The following is a 21,184-nucleotide window of genomic DNA, read 5'->3' as shown; positions in this document are numbered from 1 at the left end:
TGATCTAAACAAAGTTAATCAACTTTTGCTCAGGTTATGTGTTGAAATCTAGTCTTTTGTGGTATATCTTATGCTATTGCTTGGGCTCACTGCTCTTAGGAAAACAGATCAATACAGGAGACTAAAAATAAGCTTGTGCCACAGAAAGAACTGCTTTTAAAATTATGTTAAGTAAGTACAAGCCCCAAAAATCTGTGTTGAAGTACTATTTATTCTCTGTCTGTTACTCCTAGTAAAAATAGCCTTCCTGTCATTGTCGAAGCTTTAATTTCACAATTTCTGAAAAGCAAAGTGGAGATGCATCAAAAAGAGCATATTTAACACAACAGTCCATAAAGCTTACCACAAAGCAACATGCAAAGGTGGGAGGAATCCTGCTAATTTTGTACAATCCTTTCTTAAAAAAGGATTTTGCCTCCTCTGCATGATATGAACGTGGCAGAACCAATGACAGTGAATAAGCAGATTTTATATATGATACATTTGTTCTGAACAATTTTGGTTCTGCAAAAGTATTTTTTAACACTTAATTGCAAGGTAGATGTGGTAGTGAAATTCTGTTGGTCAATTCACATTAGAAAATTAAGAAAATTTATGGGGAAATTTGGACTATGTCTTTATCTACCTTGTGAAAGCAAAGTTACAAGCTTCCTTCAGGTTACCCCATGCATCAACCTGTTAAGACAGAAGTGATTTTATTGTCTGTTGTGCAAAGCTGGACCAAAGTATTTGGATTTCCACTTTTTGTAATCTCTAAAGTGCTCTGGACATCTGGGCTGTAACAGCAGGGTCTTGTAATCTGAAGCTGGGAAGTGATGGTCAGGAGACTCACACCAGTCTCCCTTGTGCTCAGTCTCCCTTTTTTGAGCATTGGAGACAGCAACAAGACCTTTCTGCAGTTGTTTTTAGTATTTTAAAATTATGATCAGTAATATTTAGAGAAGGTCAAATCACACCACAGTGTTTTAATACTCCCTCCCCCAGGTTTTGGAGTAGTTTGCCTTCAAAGCTCACAAAGACAAATGTGTGGGCTTGCAAATTTTTCATGTGCTACACACAAGGTGCTGGTCTGTGTATCTTTTGTATATCATACAGAAGTGGACTAGGAAATTTCCACTGTGGTTAGTAAAGAACATACCTGGTCTCCTGTGGGGCTTCCAAATTTCATGCTTTTTCTTTAGCTGTATGCTCAGCTGTATGTCTTTCTATAAAATTTTCTCATTTGTCTTGGGATCTTTCATCCTCAAAAGCCCCTGTTGTTTTGGAGGAGTCTGCCCTCTGTCAGCACATTACTGGGGGCTCAGTTATGTACAGATGTGGAGGCTGATAGCCTCCTGACAACTCATTCCTCCTATCTTGACTTTTCTCAACCTTCTGGGAGTTAAATCACATGCTTAAAACAGGAGTTCCTTCATGCTCATCTCAAGGTGTTCAGTCCTCCTGGCATATTGCCCTCTATTCTTACCTGTTCCAAAATGTAGCTTGAATAAAAATGCTTTCTGGGTGGGTTCATAGAATTTCCAGCTTTAAACAGACAGCACTGGAATGTGGCAAAAGATACGTCAAATTATAGTGATCAAATACAAATGCTCTTGAATCTGCCTTAGGATGTCATTACTTTTAAAATGTGTAAAGGTGAAGTTTGTTCTTCTAAAAGATGAGAGGAGAAGCCTTGGCATGTGCTTATAATGTAAGTGCTTAGATGTTGCATCTTCCTGCGCCTTGGTCTTGTACTGCAGCGTGGCTGTGGCTGCACAGCACAGCAGACGCCCTCCACGAAGTGCTGGTAGCACAGCGCTGCATCCTTCTCACTCAGGCACCCAGGCTGGCTTCCTGCAGCAATGATGGCAGAGGAGAGTGGGTTGTGCTCCTCCCAGCATCGGTCTGGACGTGTTCAGGCTGTGCACCCGAGCGGAGGAGCTGGAATGTATCACCTTGCGTTGGACACGTCCAGGGGGTGGGTTATTAACGCCCGATTGCTGACCCCTGGTGACAGCTAGAAGTAGCTTTATCCGAGTGCTCTGTCAAAATTGATGGCACTACAAAAAAACAAGGCTGTTTTTCTTTTTTGAAAGGTAGGAGCAAATCTTGGCATTCAGAGTTTGGTCCAAATGCCCCTGAAGTAATTTGGACCTGTTCCATTTCACTGTGGATCAGCCCTAAAATATGTGTTTCCCAACCCCCTTCCTCATTAAGGGGACGCAGTGTAGCATCCCAAGCCTACAGCCCAGCTGATTAATCCTGACTCCCAGGCTGATAGCTTGAGAAAAGTTCCACTGAGCCAGGGCTCCTGTAGTGATTACACACATTTGCAGCTGTCTGAACTCTGCTCTTGTTGACGTAAACTAGAGGAGATGGATAGTCTTTTTCTTTTCCATCTGCTGTGCTCTCAGCTCATAAGCCTTCAAGTATTTTAAAAATTAATTTTTAAATTTAAATTCTAACTAAACTGTTTTGAGCAGTGAAAGCTTCTAAGAATGGTCTCCCCTCACTCGGGGTTATTATTAATGTTTGTTCTCTGGACAACCAGCAATGCACAGACTGTCACAGTTGGATCATTGTCTCATTTCTGAAAATTTGAGAAATGTGAATAGGCTTTAGATAAGACTTTCTTACACCTTTAACTTGCTTGAGCCAAAACTTGGAAAGTCTTGTGAATTTGCCTGTTGTGAAAAAAATTGTATTTGGTTCTTTTACTGTTCCTAGCAGTTTGCCAAGACTAGTTTTGTCAAAAATCAAATTATAGTGCTGGAGTTTATCATACCCTTTAATTGAGTATTGAATTTTTATTCCTGTACAGATTTTTTGGTTGGGTGTTTGTTTTTTTTTTTCCCTGCTGCCACATTCCTTTAATTCATTAGATCTTTTGCATATTGGGCCAGTTTTTGCCTAATGGATTTTAAAGGTGTATTTATTACCGGACAGAAGAAAACTGCATGTTGTAGCCCCAAACCTGAAAGCAAGTTTACTGCATTTATTGAGGGTAGAAGCAGATGGCTTGATACCTGCTTGGTTATGATTTACAGCCAAAATAAATGGAAACTGAATATGAAGGGCGAGTTGCCTACAGCATTCAGCTCCAAACCTGGGAACACATAATGCCGTATAACATGCCTCAAAAATGGTTGTCTCTTCTGAAAATTTACCAGAATGTTTTCTTTTTTCTTTAGCTGACTCTTTTTATCTGTATTCAAACCTAGAGTTCTTACTAATGTTTACTAGTTTATAAATTAGGAAAAAAGATCTGCTGAGGTTTGGTTTGGTTTGGTTTTGTGGGGTTTTTTTCCTGAATAGGAAAGTACTTTAAATTTGGACTCAGATTGTTTATACATCTGAGTCCTGCGTGGAAAACCTGCAAAAGTACTTGAATTTATTTTTTTGTACTGTAATTTGTACTGCAAAAGTACAAATTAAAAATAATATTTAAGGAACTCTTAACCTTGGGAAGGGAGTACTTATAACTGGTACTATTCAATAGCCAGAATAAGTTCACATGTAAAGACAGTAACATCTCTTGGAAAACTGTGATTTTTATTTATGGGCCTTATGAAGTGGGGGAGAGGCTGTTGTTATTTGTAATTTTTGCTGCAACAGCTCAAGGAAGACTCTTTAATGGGTTTATTTTGCAGCTCTATAAGTAGAGAGATAAAGTTGGATTTGTGGGTAGCAGGTGTTATTTCCAAATACAAGTCAAGAATCAAAGACGTGGCTCCTCTAGAAGACAAGCATCTACTTTTGGTTTCAACTAGCGCTCTAAAAAACGTGTTTCTCCATTAAAATAGGTTTCCCTTTTAAACAGAAGGGTCAAACCCCTGAGTTGCACCATATCCGGCCGTGCAAGTCACTGTCACGGTTCCAGCAGCTGAGATATCAAGTAGCCATACCTTGGCACTTCTCTTGTGAAAATGGACCCTTGGATGCCCTAACACTGGCATGTGGTATCCGCCAGACCTGCCTGCAATAGGAAGAGGGGTTTGACACTAATTAGTATGATGTTATCTCCACACTCTGCCTTCTGGCCCTCCCTCCCCATGCAAGAAGACTGAGCTGATGATCACTTGCTGATATGATGACTTGGAATAAAATTCAGCAAGTGTGATATGCTGGGGTGTTGTAGAAAGGGGTGGGAAGCTCTCTACTGCCACCCACATATGTACTAGAGGCTGGCCTGGAAGGGTCCAAATTAATTTTAAAAGACTTTTTTTTCCTCAGCAGTCGGAGTAGACAACAACCCCTTTCAGGCCAGACTGACTAGCTGATGGTCCAAAAACATTATGTTTCAAACTAGAAACAGGGCAAGGATTTTCTGACTGCTTTTATGTGGAAAGTGAATGCTTTCCTTTCGTACAAGTGCAAATTCTATCCGGTTTATCAGTAGATAAGCAGAATAGTTTCACAACAATTTTGAATCCCTTTTTTTTTGTTCAGTGGCAGTAACATGCTCCTGGGTGTTAGCTGCATGTTGTAGATAGCAATGCATCTCAGGTTTCTGAAACCACAGAGCAAGTGGCACATAGTTTTGCATCACATTTATCTGCTGTAACCATTCTGCTTGTCTTATCGCTCTAACAAAACTGTGTGTTTTGCTGGGATAGGAGCATTACACCAGCCTTGCTGTCTGAAGATTTCTATAAGATAAGTAATCATTCTAAAAAGCACATTCAGTTTGTCTTAATGGTGTGTTTTCTCAGTGTGGTACTTGCTTTGAGGAGTGTCAGTGTAACTTTAGGGTTAAATCAATTAACATGATGGTATTAATGAGATGTTTATGCTTCTTGCAGATTTCTTCTTTCATAATCTTTAACAGGAGATTAATGTTGGCTTTGGGTTTGAGAAATTTGACTATTGAGGCAACAGCTGATAAGAATGGCAAAAGCTTTGGATTTTAGTTGGTCTGAGGAAAACAGTGCCAGGAGATTTACTAACCTTCCTGGCCAATTTGAGTTATTTTCCTCTGTAAAATACTTATTGGTTGAGATGTGTATGCATTGCGTATTAATTACTTGAAGTGATCAGAACCCCATATATTCCTTAAGTTTTTACTACTTTTCCTACTTTTTCTCATACCCATTGTTCTCATGCCAACATTGAGTCTAAGGTTTTATTTGAAATACAGTGTTGATAACTTGTTAAATGTTATTCTATGGGTGCTATCTATCCCAGTGTGAGGACAGCCTGAAATCGTCTTTCCTAGACAGATAAATTACTCCTCCTCATCTCAGCACGGGTTATGTATCACAACAATATAGATGATGTAAATATAAGTGTTTGCAAACTCATTCAAAGGTTAGAGAAGCAAAAGTATCACCAAATATTTTCAGACAAAATGGCAAAAATAGGTGACAATTACTCTGCAAAGAAATGTGAAATTCAAATCCTTTCCACCCAAATTCCTGGTCTCATGTCCGGTAGAGAGGGACAGCTTTTGACATGATACATGGCTAATTCTTCCATGGCCATTTGAAGTCCACAAAAACAAAAAATTGAGGGTTTTCTTGACCCAGGAATTATAGACACTCTGAAACTTCTGCCAAGTTGTCAAACCTCATTTGCCCTTGACTTGTAAAGATCTTCATAAAGTCAGAAATCCGTGGTGTATTGAAGGAAGTGTTTGGGACCAGTGTGCAGTTCCATTGTAGTTACTCATTCTTGCACAGGACTGTTAAAATCTCTTTCTGAAAACTACTGAATTCTTTGAATTGTGGAGCTTTTTGAACATCCTATGGAGTATTATTCTGTTTTGACTCTCATCACATAATCCTTGGAAATTGTAGCTACACCAAAGGCTGGCTGCCCAGAAAGACTCTTCCAGCAGAGCAAATTTAGGCTCTATTTAGGAAGGTCTTTTCTTACAAGAGTAGTGTATTAATATATTTGCTGTGATTCAGAAGACAGCAAATGTATTTAAGAAACTGTTGGGCTTGCAACAACTCACTTGTTTCCAACATGCAACAACAAAAAGGACTTACTGGAGATCTATGCCAAATAACCTAATCCCTGAGATGTGCTAATGACAGCAAGGGAAGGACACAGCACACATGTAAGAGGCAGAAAAACCCTTCCAGGTTTTTTGGTTCTCTGCACATTTTATCCTAATTCAAATGGCTCTGGAGGATTCCATTACATTTGCAAGCCATTCCCTGTGCTAATGGAGCCATGAGGCTGGCATGTCTTAATGCTCTTGAATTTAGGTGAACTAAGCACAATTTATCTTACTGGCTTGGAGACACTTCCTTGTAGTGCACTGTCTGCTTCTTCCCTAATTGCTTTCACCTTGCATTTCTAAGAGCTGGCAGAAAATGCTGTTTCCAGATGCAGAATGTAAAGTGGGGATTGATCATTCATAGGAGAAAAGCTTGAAGAAGAACAGAAGGGGTTTGGTAGGAATGGAACAGCTTATTGACAATTGTAATAGTTGTAATTGTCGTGGGGAATACAATCACACTAATGGCCAATAAAAGTACAAGGGATATCTGTAGCTGTTCACCTGCATGATATGATCAGCTCCCAGCTCACCATGACTTCCCAGAGCACTGACTGGGAGCTGGGATTTTGACAGGCCTGAGCGCTCTGAGTGTGGGCAGCTCTGTACCGCTAGGAAGCTGTTTCTCAGAGTGGGAGCTGGCGTGGCTAATGCAGCAGTTCCCGCTGCTCTTTGGTAGGATAAGTCCTCAGTGCTGACACTGTTGCAAGTGCTCTTTGTAGTAACAACTTTGTTTTTTTAAAAAGGAATACTTTGTGGCAAAAAGCTTGTAAGAAGAGAGTCTCAGTTTTGCATCTGATCTTAGCAGTTGTATCAGATTGGTAGAAATTCAGAATAACAAGAGTGTTCAATCAGCTTGGCAAGATAAAGAAAAGGAGATCTTCATCTGCTATATGTGGCAGTTAGAGAAATGAGATATTTTCAAAGTATACCCTTCATCCTTGCATGTAAAGTAACTCCAGCGAGACTGTACTCCGCTCAGGGCTTGCAAAGCCTCTTTGGGGCCTTCCCTTTGGGATATTCTGTACCATTTAACCTTTGTTCTAGGCGGAGTGGAAAAGATGAAGAGAGTCTCAATGGGCCATTGAGCGTGGAATTACATTAATTATAGAAGCGATTTATAGTGTTTCCACGGAGTTTTCTGACAGGAACTGCTTTTTGGTGTTCCAGAGGCTTTCAGAGCTTTGTCAGGAACAGAGTGACATGGGCGGGTGTGGCTAAAATGGGTGTCTAGGCTGATCCCGGATGTTCTAAAAATAAATACATCATAGCAGACACTGCTTTCCTGAATTTTACAATTAGTCATGCTGCTGGAGATGCACTGGGATCACAAACACAGCACAGAACTATACGACTTTCCTAACTTCTGCAACACATTGCAAAGGGGAGCTACCGACAGACCCGGGCTCAGCTCTGGCTGTTTTAGATCTGCCCTACCCAAACACACTCTTTCATGGGAAACAAAAATAGGCTTGCAAATAGCACAGTGAAGAAAAAGCTGTAAGCACTGCAGTTTTCTCTCTGCCTTCTGGTGGGGGTGACTTACACCAACACTCTTATTCCTTCCTGTTGCAAGGGAAGGGGCTCTCCTTTATTTCTTTTTCTTGTTCTACTCAGCAATGCACAGTATGTATAGAGCTTTCTATGTAAAATTGCACCCACTAAGGACATTTTTCAAATTTATTTAGCTTGACTAACACAAGGGTGAGGGAGGTGGCAGTTCATTTTTTGTACTATAATGTAGTCCTTAGAAACTCATACCTTTTATGTTACACATGGACAAACAAATATATCACAATCAAAGGGTGGCAATCTGGTGGTTTAAATGGCTTTAAAGGGTTTAATTAAAACCTATTAAATAGTTTTAACAGGTTTAAATAAAGAAAATTGCAGAGCTTTGAGCCTTCATTCAAGGCAGGCTGGAGTGCTGATGAGCATGCTGAGCACATTTATTGTTTTATGCAGTGCGAACAATGTACTCATCCACAGTAATAGAGATATCCACCAAGCTTCACGTGAGCAGAAGGCACACTGAGAAAGCTTGTGATTAAAGCCTTTGATAGGGAGTTTGCACTTCTTCTAAGGCAAACCCCCCCCCCCCCCCCCCCTTAAAACTGGCTAGTTAAGTGCCCGGATTTCTATGTCCACACATGGCAGAGAGGCAAATCATGCTGTGCTTGGGTTGTTTCAAATACTCAGTAACACGGGGGCACTCATCCAAAGCTTCTCATTAATGTTTTGAGGAGGGGAGCCCTCAGCAGCCTACATTGGCAGAGGCTGGTCCTTGGCAGCTGCTTTGTCAATATTTCTCTGTGCAGCAGGTCCCTATGCATGAGCTGTTTGCTGGGTGCTGTGAGCAGGCTTTGTGGGAGCTTTTTGTCTGGGAATTGGTAATTCCCAGGAGCTCTCTGCTAGTGCTTAGTGTTGGGTCATGCTAGCCCCACACGCCTGAGTGAGCAGGAGGAGCTCTGGGGCTGTGCTGGCACTGAAGCTGCATTTCCTGCCTTCTCCCTGGTCCCTGCTGGAAAAATTGTGGCAGCTACCTCCCTTTCCTTCCTCCCCTCAGCTCTTGCTGCTGGCTGCCTCCAACCCACCCAGTTTATGTTTCCTCTCCAGAAACCAAATCCCACATTACCCCAATTGCTGCTGCCTATTCCCATGCCATGCAGGAGGAGCCCTGTCCCTGTCTCCTTTCCTAGCTACCGGGCTTTGCATTTATGCTCTCCCTTCCCTAATATCCATCTCTTTCACCTGTTTCCAGGTGCTTTTGCCTTTTAAAGGAAGAGTGTTATGTGTCTGTGGCCTAGGAGCTGCTTCTTCCTGCATTTGTGTCTTCCCCTATGCTCATGCCTATAAGTTTTTCCCACTCTTTTGCAGCAGGCTGTCTCTGTCGTGTGACACCAGCCTGCAAACCAGGACCAGCAGCTACAGTGAAGAAGTAGAAAGTAGACTTTAAATGTAAGATCTCCACATGTAGGATTTTCATAATGTGTTTTTGGTTTGTTCCTGAAGAGAGACGTGACTGAAAGGAAGGTAGCAGCTTGGCAAACTGGAGGTGGTTTCCCACCTCCCTCGGCAGCAGGAATCACAGGCTTTCAGCTGATTGGCATCAGGCAGCAAAGGATGTGGCCTTTCTCCCTGCCTTATCATTTTTATCATTGCCTATAGTATTTAAATACATCTCACAGGCGTTCACCTTAACCATGGCCAGTGTAACTTTGTTCATGGTCTGCTTTGTCCCTCCAGCTGCTAATGTAAGATATTCACAGCAGATAAAATCCCGAGGTGGAAAACGGCTTACGTTGCAGGAGGCTGCGTTAAGAGCTTTTGCAGCAGTGCAAAACCATTGTGAGGCCAGGTTGGAAAAACACTGCAGTTCTGGCTCTTGACGACAGCGAAGTGGCAGTGACCCAGCATGGGGCTGTTGCTGGGAACACAGCTTTCCTTTCACCAGGTGCAGTCACAGCCTGAGTGGTTGTGTGCAAGTCCTGTTACAGGCACATCTGAACGTGTGCGTGAGGCGTGCCACACTGTGAGTATTGCTTTGCATACTAAAGAGATCTGAAAACATGAGTGTTGTGGGGTTTTTTTGAGTTTGCTTCAAATTAATGAAGTTTTCAAATGGCTTTGTTTAATTTAATATCCTTCACTACACACTGTTATCAGCTTTGGCCATTTACAGGATTACATCAGAACCTTGATTCCCATTTAAAATCTAGTTGATGTGACTATAGAGGGAAAATCTGAAGTGTGAGTCCTTAAGGATTAAATGCATTAGAAACAGTATTACTTCTATAAAATTAATTCTTCCAGAAGAAAATATCGGGGGGAGTGGGGTGGTATTCCTTTTTTAAAAAAAATTTATCTCTGGAGTGTTTCACTAATAGATTTTTTATTTGTGATCTTCAAATAGCAAGAAAGGAGTTGGTGGTTTCAAACAACACTGTTAAAATTGCACTTAAATCTCTTCTAACAGTACATCTGTATTTTTGTTCTTTAGATAATGTATGAACATTTACACAAAAATGCATTACAAAATTAAAAAAATTATCTCAGGGTTTAGGGTAAAGGGTCATGAAGTGGAAAGAAAGACAAATGAGTAGTGAAAACAGAAATAAGAGAAGTGCAAGGACTGTACTGGGCCTGGGGAAAGATCAGGTAAGAGAACGTAAAAATGAAGCAGCATTAAATGAAAGAAAAAATGTACCGGAAAACAGAGCTCAAAGGTAAGAGTAAACAAGTTGTGTACATTGTCAGGCAGCAGCTATTTCTTGGGAACTTTGAGTTCCCAGATCTGTACCAGATTTTCTTAAAAGGACAGCTATCACTTTCTTGAAAAAGGACAATTTTGTTTTTTATGAACTATACAGTCTTTACATGGGTACTGCTGGAACAGTGGTTACAGAGGCTCTTTCATGGTCATGAGGGCTAGCAGAATTATCATGGACTAGAAAGTGATCCCTATTTCTGATGGTGTGGAAAAACAGAAATTGAAAAAATTTTGACTTCTCCATGACTTGTATGTAGTTGCAAAGGCCCAGGGTCACACAAACAACCATAATATAACATCCTGAAAGAGAGTAGGTTTAGATTACGTATTAGGAATAAATTTTTTACTAGAATTAGGGCAGAATTAGTCAGGGTGGTGAGGCACTGGAACAGGTTGCCTAGGGAAGCTGTGGATGCTTCATCCCTGGAAGTGTTCAAGACCAGACTGGATGGAGCTCTGAGCAAACTGGTCTAGTGGAAGGTGTCCCTGCCAACAGCAGGGAGATTGGAACGAGATGATCTTTAAGGTCCCTTCCCACCCAAACCATTCTGTGATTCTATGATAATATATAATAAACAAACATAATATCAACACCTGTAGATTCTGCTTTATAACCTTGAAGCAAGGAATTATCATGTACAGGTTTCCTTAGGACATGTCTTTGGTAATTGTTCCCAGCTACAGCCTGTAGAGCATTGGTCAGGTTTTGAGTGGGAATATATTATATCCTCATCAGCAAAATGGTTAAAACACCAGCTTCTGGCTGTTATGCCAATAGTTTGACACAGGCACTGGAATACCTGTAGAGTTTACAGTCCAAATTTCCCTTGTCCATTACTTCTCATTCAAAACTTCAGTGGACATAAGTTTATTCCTTTGTCTTGGCTGCAGCTCCTCACCTACTGCTGTTGTGCCTTCCACTGATCCTTTCCTCTCTAGGCTGAACAAATGCAATTTTTGCAGTCTTTCGTGAGAGGTCATTTTTCTCTAGACTCTTGGTGATTTTTATAGTTCTCCAGTAACTTCCCACCTCCAGGAATCCATACACTTCTTAACAACATTCTGAAGCTGGACTAAGTATTTCATCTGAATGGAAGGATTTTAATCACACAGTTTTGTCTATCTAGTGCACTGTCAAGTGAAAGAAATGTCAAACAGGCCATTCCACTTGTTATCTGTAACAATAGTGACTTTCCCATAAAAATAATTTCTCTTCAAAGTTAAATATTGATGCCAAACCAGACAGCACTTAAATTCAGTAATTCATGTAATGAATAGAATCAATATATACTTTGAACAATCTACTAATCTTCAAAAATATCTTTGCTTTGGCATTCAGTTTTTGTTATCTGTTTCATGTGGTGTTTTAAACTTTGTAGTTTGTGCGCTGTGGTGTCCTGTAGGGTATAAACAGAACTACTGATATAATAACATGCAGTCATTCCTTTTTTTTTTCCTGTCCTGATTATAGCAATAACAGGCATCTAATTAATACGAGGTCAGAACCTGTTTATCTCTCCAGTGTAAAAGTAAAAATAATAAGAGAGAGAGATAAGAGGTTGTGAGAACTCTAAGCTCAGATCTTAGAGACTAAAGCCTACATCAAAAGCTGTAGTTTTAGGACAACTGTGCCTATTGGTCAGTCCTGTCTAAATTCAGGGACTCCTTCTGAATTTAATAGCAGAAGGTAAGTTCAGTATTTCAGTTCATCCATTTCAAAATCTAAAGACCAATGAATGTAGTGTCGCTTTCATTTTAGAACAAATACGCCATTTAAATCAAAGCTAGAAAAGACAATAAATGGAAATTCTGTGAAACTAAACGAGAAAAAAAACCAAACAAATCACAACAGTTACTCTCTTTTTAGTTTGGTTTTGTGGCCATGTGTCACATGTTCTTGGATCTCTTCTTAATTCCTCCTTATTTTTCCCTGCCACCCTGACCGTCTTACTGTCTCTAGGCCTTTCTGCCCTTCCCTTCTTTTCTTCCTCTCCTTTTACGTTTCTCCTGGTTTGTATTTCTTCTTGCCTTATTATCTGTTTTAAGACATGGTTTGTTCTTTTTTTTCTTTTTGGATGTTACCACCACCATCATCCCTCCTTTGCTTAGCCCAGCGTAGTGTCGGAGAACCTTTTATCTCCATGTGCATTCTCCAGACTCAAGGGTGCTGCTTGCACAGGTTATCTGTGCTTTTTTAGCTGGGTTTATTGCCAGCAAACACAGCAAATAGCAGTGGTTTCTGTGTGGGAGCAATTGCTGGGTAAATTTGGCTACTCCTACATCAGAGTACATCAAGGTGCTCTCATATCAAAGGGATCACTGCATTCAAATTTGCTAAAAAAACATGCAGTTGTAACTTTACTTAGTTGTCCATCATCTGAGGCTGCAGCCGACCTGACATGAGCAGAAAAATGAAGATTTCTGTCCTTTTCTTTGTCTATCAGCAGTCTCTAATGGATGAAAATTATTTTCTCTATCATTTTTAATCTCTTGCTTTTATCCCCCATAGGATTCTCCTTAGTTACAATTTAACATTGCAAATAAGAGCATAGTAAGCCACCAGTTCTATCATTTCTTTTAATCAAACAGTTCCCCCCCCCATCCTGTCAAGTTTTAAACATTCTTATATGTTGCTCTCAACTTATTTTTAAAGTATACTTAATTATGCACCATTTCAAGAAAAAAATTAATTCATAAAACTCTATTGTACTCTGTTAATTGAATTTACCTTCGTTTATCTCTAACCTGTGATAAAATCAACCAATAGTGAGTCATAATAAAACTGTGACTTATATTCACATTTTTTTAGTTTTAAGGAAACCTTGGCCTATCAACATGGTTATTAAATGGAACACCTTTAAAGGATGAATAATCTAAATATTGCAATGAGCTTTCTACAAAGTCGTGCTGAGTTAGAGGAAGAGTTTTGGGGAGAGTGAGTTTGGGAACGAGCTGATTGGCCAGCTGGTACATTTAGCTGGCATTACAGACATGGTAGCTACTGAGGTACGTTAAAACAAAACCATATGAAATGTAGGCACTGTTGAAAAAACATTCTGTTCTACTGCTGTGGCCTTGTGGTGTGGGGGATTACAGGAGCTTTGTCAGCAGCATGTAATGAGAATGAAGAGATGGAAAAATGTTCACTGTTTAGGGAAACAAGATTGCCTTTAGGTCTCTCTGGATAAAATTTGTTTTCCAAGTATTTCAAGTGTGGGCTATGAAGCATTACTGTGACTGGGTAACTAAATGGCAGGAAAACCTGTATTTTAAATGCAGTGTGCACGAGTCTGTGCATGGTGTGACTGTGTTCTGGGGAGTAGAGCTGGGGCAGCAGCAGGCCCATAGGGGACTCATTTAATTTTATATAGGATATGCCCATATCAAACTGGGCCAGCATGTGCTGTGACAAGGCATTATGAAGGCAGCAGCATACCTAGAAAAGATGCCAAGAAAGTAAGACTCACTGGGAAAGGGCTGAGATCTATTGCACACAGGCAGGTGCCAAGAGGGCTGATAACACACTGCTTGGAGAGGAGTTGTAAGGGCTCATTTGGTTAAACCTTAATACATTTCTGCAGAGCCCCTGCAATTGTATTGTGTATTATTTTTTTTTCCAGGTTAGATCTGTGACTCTTGCAGGCTTCGGGTGATGCTTGTGAAATGTTAATCGGAGCGCAGTACACTGAGCAAAGGGAACAAAACTGACTGTTCTGCCCTGTAGCCAAAAAAAGAGAGAATGCCAGCAGATATTACCATGAATGGAGTCACACAAGAATACTGACATGCTGTCCTGAGTCAGTTTAGCATGTCTGTATTACAGCATGCTAATGCAGCCTGACAGGATGTCATGCTTCAAATCTGACAGCACATGCGGATTAGCCGGTGCCATTTTCCTCTCCCATTCAGTTACAGAGCTGATCTATTCCTCCACAAATGTACCTGTACTTGTCTCACAGCCATCTAAAATGGTTGAGAAATGCCTGTTTTCTGAGTCAGTGTAGCTTTTTCACCCCCTTCAACACCCCCAACTTCTTTTAGTAGAAAAATATGAACATCCTAGCAATAAGACTGAAAATCTTGCTTGAAGCCAAAACACTTGTTGAGTTATGCTGTTAGAACCTTTCAACACAGTATGAAGAGACAAAAATTATTTTACTTTTTGTTTGTTGAAGTTTCTTTTTTGGATGATTTATTTGTTTTGTAAGATTGAAGAGGCACCTACTAATGACCTTTTAAGACTGGCATCGTTTATGGCAGTAAAATCCCAATAGCTGGAGCACTGCATTGAGGACAATGGAGAACATCAGTCATTACTCAATGTGGTGCTTCTCAAGCCATATTCTGTGAATTCTCCTCTTCCTCTCACATTTAGGGATCAGGGTGATGCTGAAAAGCCTTCCTGAAGTGCTTATACTAGCCAGGGAGCAAGTACAATCTTGTTACTTCAAGACAGGAGAAGAGCTCCTTACTCCAGTGGCCAGTTATTTTAGTTAATCCTCCACCCTGAGGACTCAGAGCAGCTGTGGTTGTACTCAAGGAGAGGAGGAGAGAGCAAAAAAACCTTTAATTTGCTCCATCTCCCCCCTACCAACAAGTCTGGGAGACACCAGTGGGAAAACAGCACTGTAGTCCGAGGTGGGAGGCAGCAGCAGATGCTCCCCATTACAGCAGTCAGGGCAAAATGAAGGGATTTAGGATACAGCTTGAAAAGGTTGGTAGCAGTTACATGATTTGGTTGCTTCTGCTAATAAGCTTCTGAACTTGATTTTCCAGGAAGGTCCTTGCTGCTCTCTGCTATTATGACTTTGTCGTGCTGAATAGGTCTGGAATGTGCAGAAGTGACGTGATTCTTTCTGTGTTTCTTTCAGAAGATGGCAATCAAACCACTACTGTCAGTGAAAGCACTTCTGCAGTAAAATCAACAGCTGGTAAGAGCTCCAATTTGCTGTTATCTGGTGTTCTGAAGATCCTGTTGTCTTTCTAGCTTTCAGCTTTTCCAGCTTCTGGGCAAAATCAGGTGAATTATTTCTTACAGGATGATTGTAGAGCAATGTATTTCCCCGAGTCTCTTATAAAACTCTGTTGCAAGTGAAGGATTGAAGTATCTTAGTAAGAGCCAGTTAATTTAAGCAGGCTATACTTTTTGTTTCAGGTGAAAAAGATTCTGTGAGTTCCTAAGCTCTCAAGGAGTGGTTCAAATGAGACCAGAGAGTAATAAATTACCAAAGACTGCCAGTTCAAGAAGACTTAACAGAGAAAATACTTGTTTCAGACATTAAAAATCTGTGTTTCTGGTCTACAACTTCGACTGTCACATTCAATTCTCTTTATTGTGCAGCTTTGTTATGAAAATGTATGAAAAATCAATATTGACCACATTTCAATCATGTGAACTCCTTTATTAGTCTGAATGTTGAAGACTGCTGCATCCAAGAAGTTATACGTGTGAGAGAAGAAAACATGGACACAGTATTCTATTTTTTATATGAGTCTGCTGTGGGGCTGAAAGCACTGAGATTATGAAGTATACACTTGAAGTGCTAGTAATGGAGGTGGATAAGATGCAACCAGGTGAAATATGCATGTATTATGTTTGTTACAGCAGAAGATTTAGATCTATTCAAATTGTGTTGCAGTTCTTTCATGGAGTTCTCGAAAACCCTGATGTTTATGTCTGTTTAAAAGACACTTCATAAAGGCCCAACACCTCACAGTGAATTAGCTCTTTGAATGTTTCACTGAAATTTTTATTGCAGCTTTTTTCCATGGAAGGGAAAGCAGTGTTGGTATTTATGCCACTATGAGAAAAGCATTAGAAACCCAATATGAGATTAAAGCAATTTGTGAGTGTGGAACAAGGGGGGCCATTCCTTGAGGCATTGCTATTCTAGGTAAACAGCCAGAAAACTGAGAGCAGAGAAAGGGAGTATGAGTTATATTTTAAAAGTTCCAGTGTGAACGTTGCATTTAGAAGTACTTAAGTCACATGAGAGAAAATTACATGTAATGCTTTATTCCTGTTCCTTTATGTATGCCATCCATTAAAAACGCTAGAAGAGGTAAAAGGTAGGTAGAGGTACTGGTTGTCAGGTATTTACATGAGCCTCTGTAGCTGACAGTAGCACTTCCTGTTTGCCTTAGATTACAGAATTGAAAACTCAACTCTTAAATTGATTTGTTATGGGGTTTTTTAGTCCAGATTCCCTGGCTGTAATTTGGTAAGTCCATTCCTTTGAGCAAGTGCCAGGGGTACATGGGACCTGCAGGATGCCATCCATACACAGCAAGACAAGGTGATTTAAACCTTGCTATTGCTTTAGTGATGTTTGGGCAACTCTGCTCCCATCTGTCCATACCAGCAGTGTCTGGAAAGGGATCCCTGCTGCCTGCAGGAGCCCTTTCCCCTCCTCCAAGTCTCACTTCTCTCGAAGAGAGAAACAGGAGCCACCATACAAAGGGCACCGAGTTCACCCCAAGGAATATAATTTACTAGAGAATACTATTCATATCACCCACAATGTCCTAAGCTTTACTGTACTCCGAAGAGGAAGGCCTGCTGGGTGCTCCTTTTTCCCCAGAAATCTGAGTGCAGAGGAAGAAGGTCTAGGAAAGCTGGCCAATGAAAAAGACTCAAATGTGTCTCAGGGTGGGCAAGCACAGGAAAAAATTGCCCAAACACTAGTGGAGTCTGTTCCCCTTCATCTCTTTACCTGGGATCTATAAGCTGTATTCCCACATGTCACTCACACTTCTTCATGGAGATTTTACATCCCTTCTCCTGCTAAACAGGTATGCAGCAAAGTGCTGCTCAGAGGGGTAGTGCAGCAGCACAGTGAACCCATCCATCCACACCCGGCTCCTTTCCCCTCACTTCTTCCCTTGGAAGTCACACCAAGCACCTCTATATAACCCCCAAAGGTCATGTGCCTCTCCTTTAGGGGCTGGCTGGAAGGTACAGTGGCTACAGTTCACAGGCCAAACCTCCCCCTGAAATCAACCCTTTCAACGTCTTTCAAAATATGTGGGTAACAAAGCTCTGTAAGGGCCAGCCTTTAAACAGGAATTCACTGCCTTGTTAAGAGAACACAGCTAGAGGAATGTGATTTTGTTTTAGGCATGATAAAATAAATCAATAATGATGTGAATGCCTTTCTTGCAGTACCAGTTCCTGTGAATACGACAGCTTCACAGGCAGCATCATTGGCAGGGTCAGTGCTGGCAACAGCTTCAATCAGAGCTGAAAATGAAACCATCACAAGCAGTAAGTGAAAATCTCCAAGTTAACTGATGCTGTTCTAGTGATCATTGAGGAAATTAAGCAGGAGTGTCTCTTGGTTTGGGAATTTGTTTTACAGAGAGTGAACTCTTTGGTGAAACCTTGCAGATGTGTGCAGGAGCTTCCGTTTGGTCAGTCTTAAAGGAAGCTCCAAGCTACGCCTTCTAACTGCATTATCACAGGCTTGTCTTCAGTGGGATGACCCACCTATGGGACAGGGAGTGGCTTTTTCTGCAGTGAGGGGGACCCTGCCCCTGTTATTCTTGAATTTAAATTAAATATCATTTTGATAATTTAAAATCAGGCTGCAAGCAGGGCAGTTAGGTGTGTTTTATGTGTGTTTACAAAATTGAGGAAATAAATTGAATGTCTTTCCTATGTTAGGACCCATGCCTTCTTCAACTGGTGCTACAAAACAAGCAACACAAGGTACAACAACACAATCACCAGAGGTGACTTCTGCAGCAAATACAAGTTTCAGCACAACAAACAGTAAGTGATGATTTCATTGAGCCATTTCTGATTCATTCTATGCTACATTTCTGTAGATCTGCGAAACAGTAAAAGGAGGTCAAAAAGAGAGTATCTTGGTGGTTGGTGATTTGGATTTGGTGATTTGGGGAAGCAGAGCTATTCATCCTACCATATTATATATCTTTAATGAATCTTGCCCTAGAATCCCCCACAAAGAAAGTTACACCTTTAATTTGTAATGGAGGTGATCTGAAGCCATTACACTGGATTTTAATCTCCCATAATTGGGAGAGATGTATTTGGAACAGTTTTAATTTTTTACTTTCTGCTTTGTTTGGGATTTTTTTCCAATAAACATTTAGTCAAAAAAAATTATTCTTTGTGATCAGAATGGTGTCAGAACAACACCCCCTTGTCTCTTACTTTTATAAGAAACTTTTATAAGATACTTTTATTTCCCATAAATCTTCAAAATACCATGTGTGTTGGCCTGGAATATCAGATCGGATTTTATAAAAAAAAGAAATAAAAACCCCACAAAAACAAATAAACAAAACCCCCAAATAAATAAACAAAAACCCACAAAAAACCCAAACAAAAACCCAACCAAAGAAAAAAATCAAACCCACATACCCAGCAAAGTAGTTGGGTTAATTTAAAAAAGTATAATAACATCCAAAAGAACCTTCGTAAACTTAAGATGAAATTCAGTCTCCCTTGTTTGTCTGTGATGTGCACTGTAAATGTTTGCTCCAGTCTTTTGATGAACCAGAGCTTTGAAACACTCATTTTTTTAATATTTAATTAACTAAAAAGTTAAATACTCCAGATATTTATCTTGGTAGTCAGTGGTACACCAATGCACTCAGAATTGATCTTTATAGCATACTGAACTGTGACAAATTATTAGAATGTGACTTCTCTTCCCTTGGCTAATTTGCCTAAAAAGGGACTCCTGTGAAGCAGTCTGCATGCTTTCTTTGTGCAAATTTTCCTTTAAAGCCACCCTTCATGGACCCAAGCCTGCTAAGCTGCCTGGAGAACTATTCCCCTTTTGCTTTGTGGTTTCATTTTCTACTGATGCAGCTTTCCTGCTGTGCATTGTGTAAGGAGTGGTCTGACTGTCAGCCCAAAACCTTTGGGGTTTTGGCTTGGTTTTTAAATGCTGGTGTCAATGAGTCACAGAATACATACAGCCTGGCCAGCGCACAAGCTGCTCAAAGTGATACCAAAGGCCCCAAAGAATCTCTTAAAGCTTGCCTTTGTGACACTGCAGGCCTGTCAGAAGCCCACAGCATGGCACGTTGCATTACGGATGTGATTCCTGGTCCTTTCAGCTTGGCAGAGGTTCCTGGCTTGTGGGTACCGGAGCAGCACAGCCACCTGGAACTAAACCTTGGTGACAGGTAGAGCTCCCGGCAGGGGAAGGAAAGCTAATGAGGAAAGGCATGCCTGCCAGTGCAGCTTAGCTCCAGCCACTGCTCTGCACTGAAAAACTGGTGCTCGGGGTACAGCGGGGCTGGAGGTGTGATGGGCCTGGGCAAGAAGCTTTCAGCAATGTGCTTCCTCTCCACTCCTCTTGCATTCTCTTCCCATCAGCTAGAGTTCAGTCCCTAGCTGTTTGTGTTGTGATTTGGTTTTAAAACTCCTCATTTAAGCTAAGCACCCTCTACCACCAACTTGATAAAAAAATGCTTGGTAAATTAACCTAAAACCAGGGCTTACCTGTCTCTCAATCCCCTTAGTAAGAAGGAAAACTGGGACAGTGTGTCCCGGACATCGGAAATGCCCTACGTTAAAACAACGTGTATCATCTTTTAATGCAAAAGTAGTCCTTGGAAATATCTGTATGTGAAAACCAATCTTAGTGGGTTTTTAAGACAAAATTCTGGTCTACATTTCAAGAAAATCATAGCTTTGGCTTCAGCACAGAGGAGTGGGATGGGGCACAAGGTGTTGGTGTTGGGACAGGGCATGGCACAGGGGCTGTGTGTGTGTGACTGGCCTTGCAGAAAACCCTCAGGCCCCTCAGCCACCATCGGGCTGCTGGCTACAGCTATCCCTGCGTTTCCACCCCCTGCATGGGCACAGCAGGGGTGTCCCTGGCTTCCCTGCATCCTCCCAGCCCCTGCCGGCATCCCTGGCAGCAGCACCAGGCTGGGGGAGCAGTGCTCCCTGAAGCCAGTGCAGGCACAGCAAGACTCCTGCTCTCAAAATGGACAGGAGAGGAAAGCTGGCTGCTCTCTTTTTCACTAGCACTCATTTCTCCCCCTTTTTGCACTGGCTGTATGAAACTGAGGCAGAAATTGGTGGTGCCTTTATGACACTTCAAAATTTACTTTTGCTACATCTGATTTTTAGTAAAAAGCAGGCACCTCTGTTGTTTTGTAATGGAAGTCATCCCTTTCTCTGCTTCAATCCCTGCTAAAAGCTTCAGCAAGTGATTAGATTCACACAACTAAGATTTGACAGGGCTTCCTGTCTCTGCTGCAATTTCTGTGGCTGCTGTCACCTTTTATTATAGATGCAGGAAAAGCCCCCAGTGCTCCATACACTGAAATAATGCAAACATCTTTGTCCTTCATTTTCTTTTAAGACTTCAGTGTTCTTTTCCTCTGCAGGCCACAAGTACAATCTCTCCTTCTTGCCTTCCTGCCCTGTTTATTGTATTAAAAGCCAACATTAGACTGGTCTCCTTAGCCTTTCATTTATCAATATAAGGTGTCAAATCCAAGAGTTCGCATTTAGTCAGTGACCTCACTTGTGTGGTTCAGGCCCTTGAAACAAGAGTTTATATGGTGTCACACCACAGAAAATTGCATCTGCAATCAGGATTTCATATCCTGGGACACTTGAAGTTATCAAAGGGAATAAGAAATGAAATGCAACAAAAATTTCTGTTGTTCCTCCCTTGGATATGGAGCAAGCGTCTTATATAAGATCAGTACTCGAGGTGTTAAGTGACAAATAAGAGTGGATTTTTGACTGTTGTGTTTCTGAGTGATGTCATGCCACTCTCCTGGATAATGATACATTATGGTGCAATGGTATATTAACTATTAAATAGTGACAAAGGGAAACAGTGGAGGATTTTTTTTTTTTTTTAATCAAACTACTGGTAATTGAAAAGGAAGTTTTACTTCAGGAATGCTACCAGAAAAGCATTATACTAACAGGT

The 21,184-nt window shown here is 40.9% G+C and overlaps 1 protein-coding gene across 5 annotated transcripts in view; it reads left to right on the top strand.

The window, feature by feature from the left end:
- LOC138109580 (mucin-22-like) overlaps positions 1 to 21,184 on the top strand; it is a 53,894-nt gene that overhangs the window by 1,032 nt on the left and 31,678 nt on the right. For all 5 annotated transcript variants that reach the window (XM_069013242.1, XM_069013241.1, XM_069013245.1 and 2 more), the window contains exons 2-5: positions 15,125 to 15,184; positions 17,416 to 17,517; positions 17,917 to 18,024; positions 19,283 to 19,412. In XM_069013242.1, coding sequence (XP_068869343.1) covers positions 15,125 to 15,184; positions 17,416 to 17,517; positions 17,917 to 18,024; positions 19,283 to 19,412 — 400 coding nt within the window. The remainder of the gene's footprint in view (positions 1 to 15,124; positions 15,185 to 17,415; positions 17,518 to 17,916; positions 18,025 to 19,282; positions 19,413 to 21,184) is intronic.

The sequence above is a fragment of the Aphelocoma coerulescens genome, chromosome 4, assembly GCF_041296385.1.
Source record: "Aphelocoma coerulescens isolate FSJ_1873_10779 chromosome 4, UR_Acoe_1.0, whole genome shotgun sequence".
NCBI classification, from domain to species: domain Eukaryota; kingdom Metazoa; phylum Chordata; class Aves; order Passeriformes; family Corvidae; genus Aphelocoma; species Aphelocoma coerulescens.
Note: the sequence above shows the minus strand (reverse complement) of the source record. Positions and strands in the feature narration are given on the sequence as shown.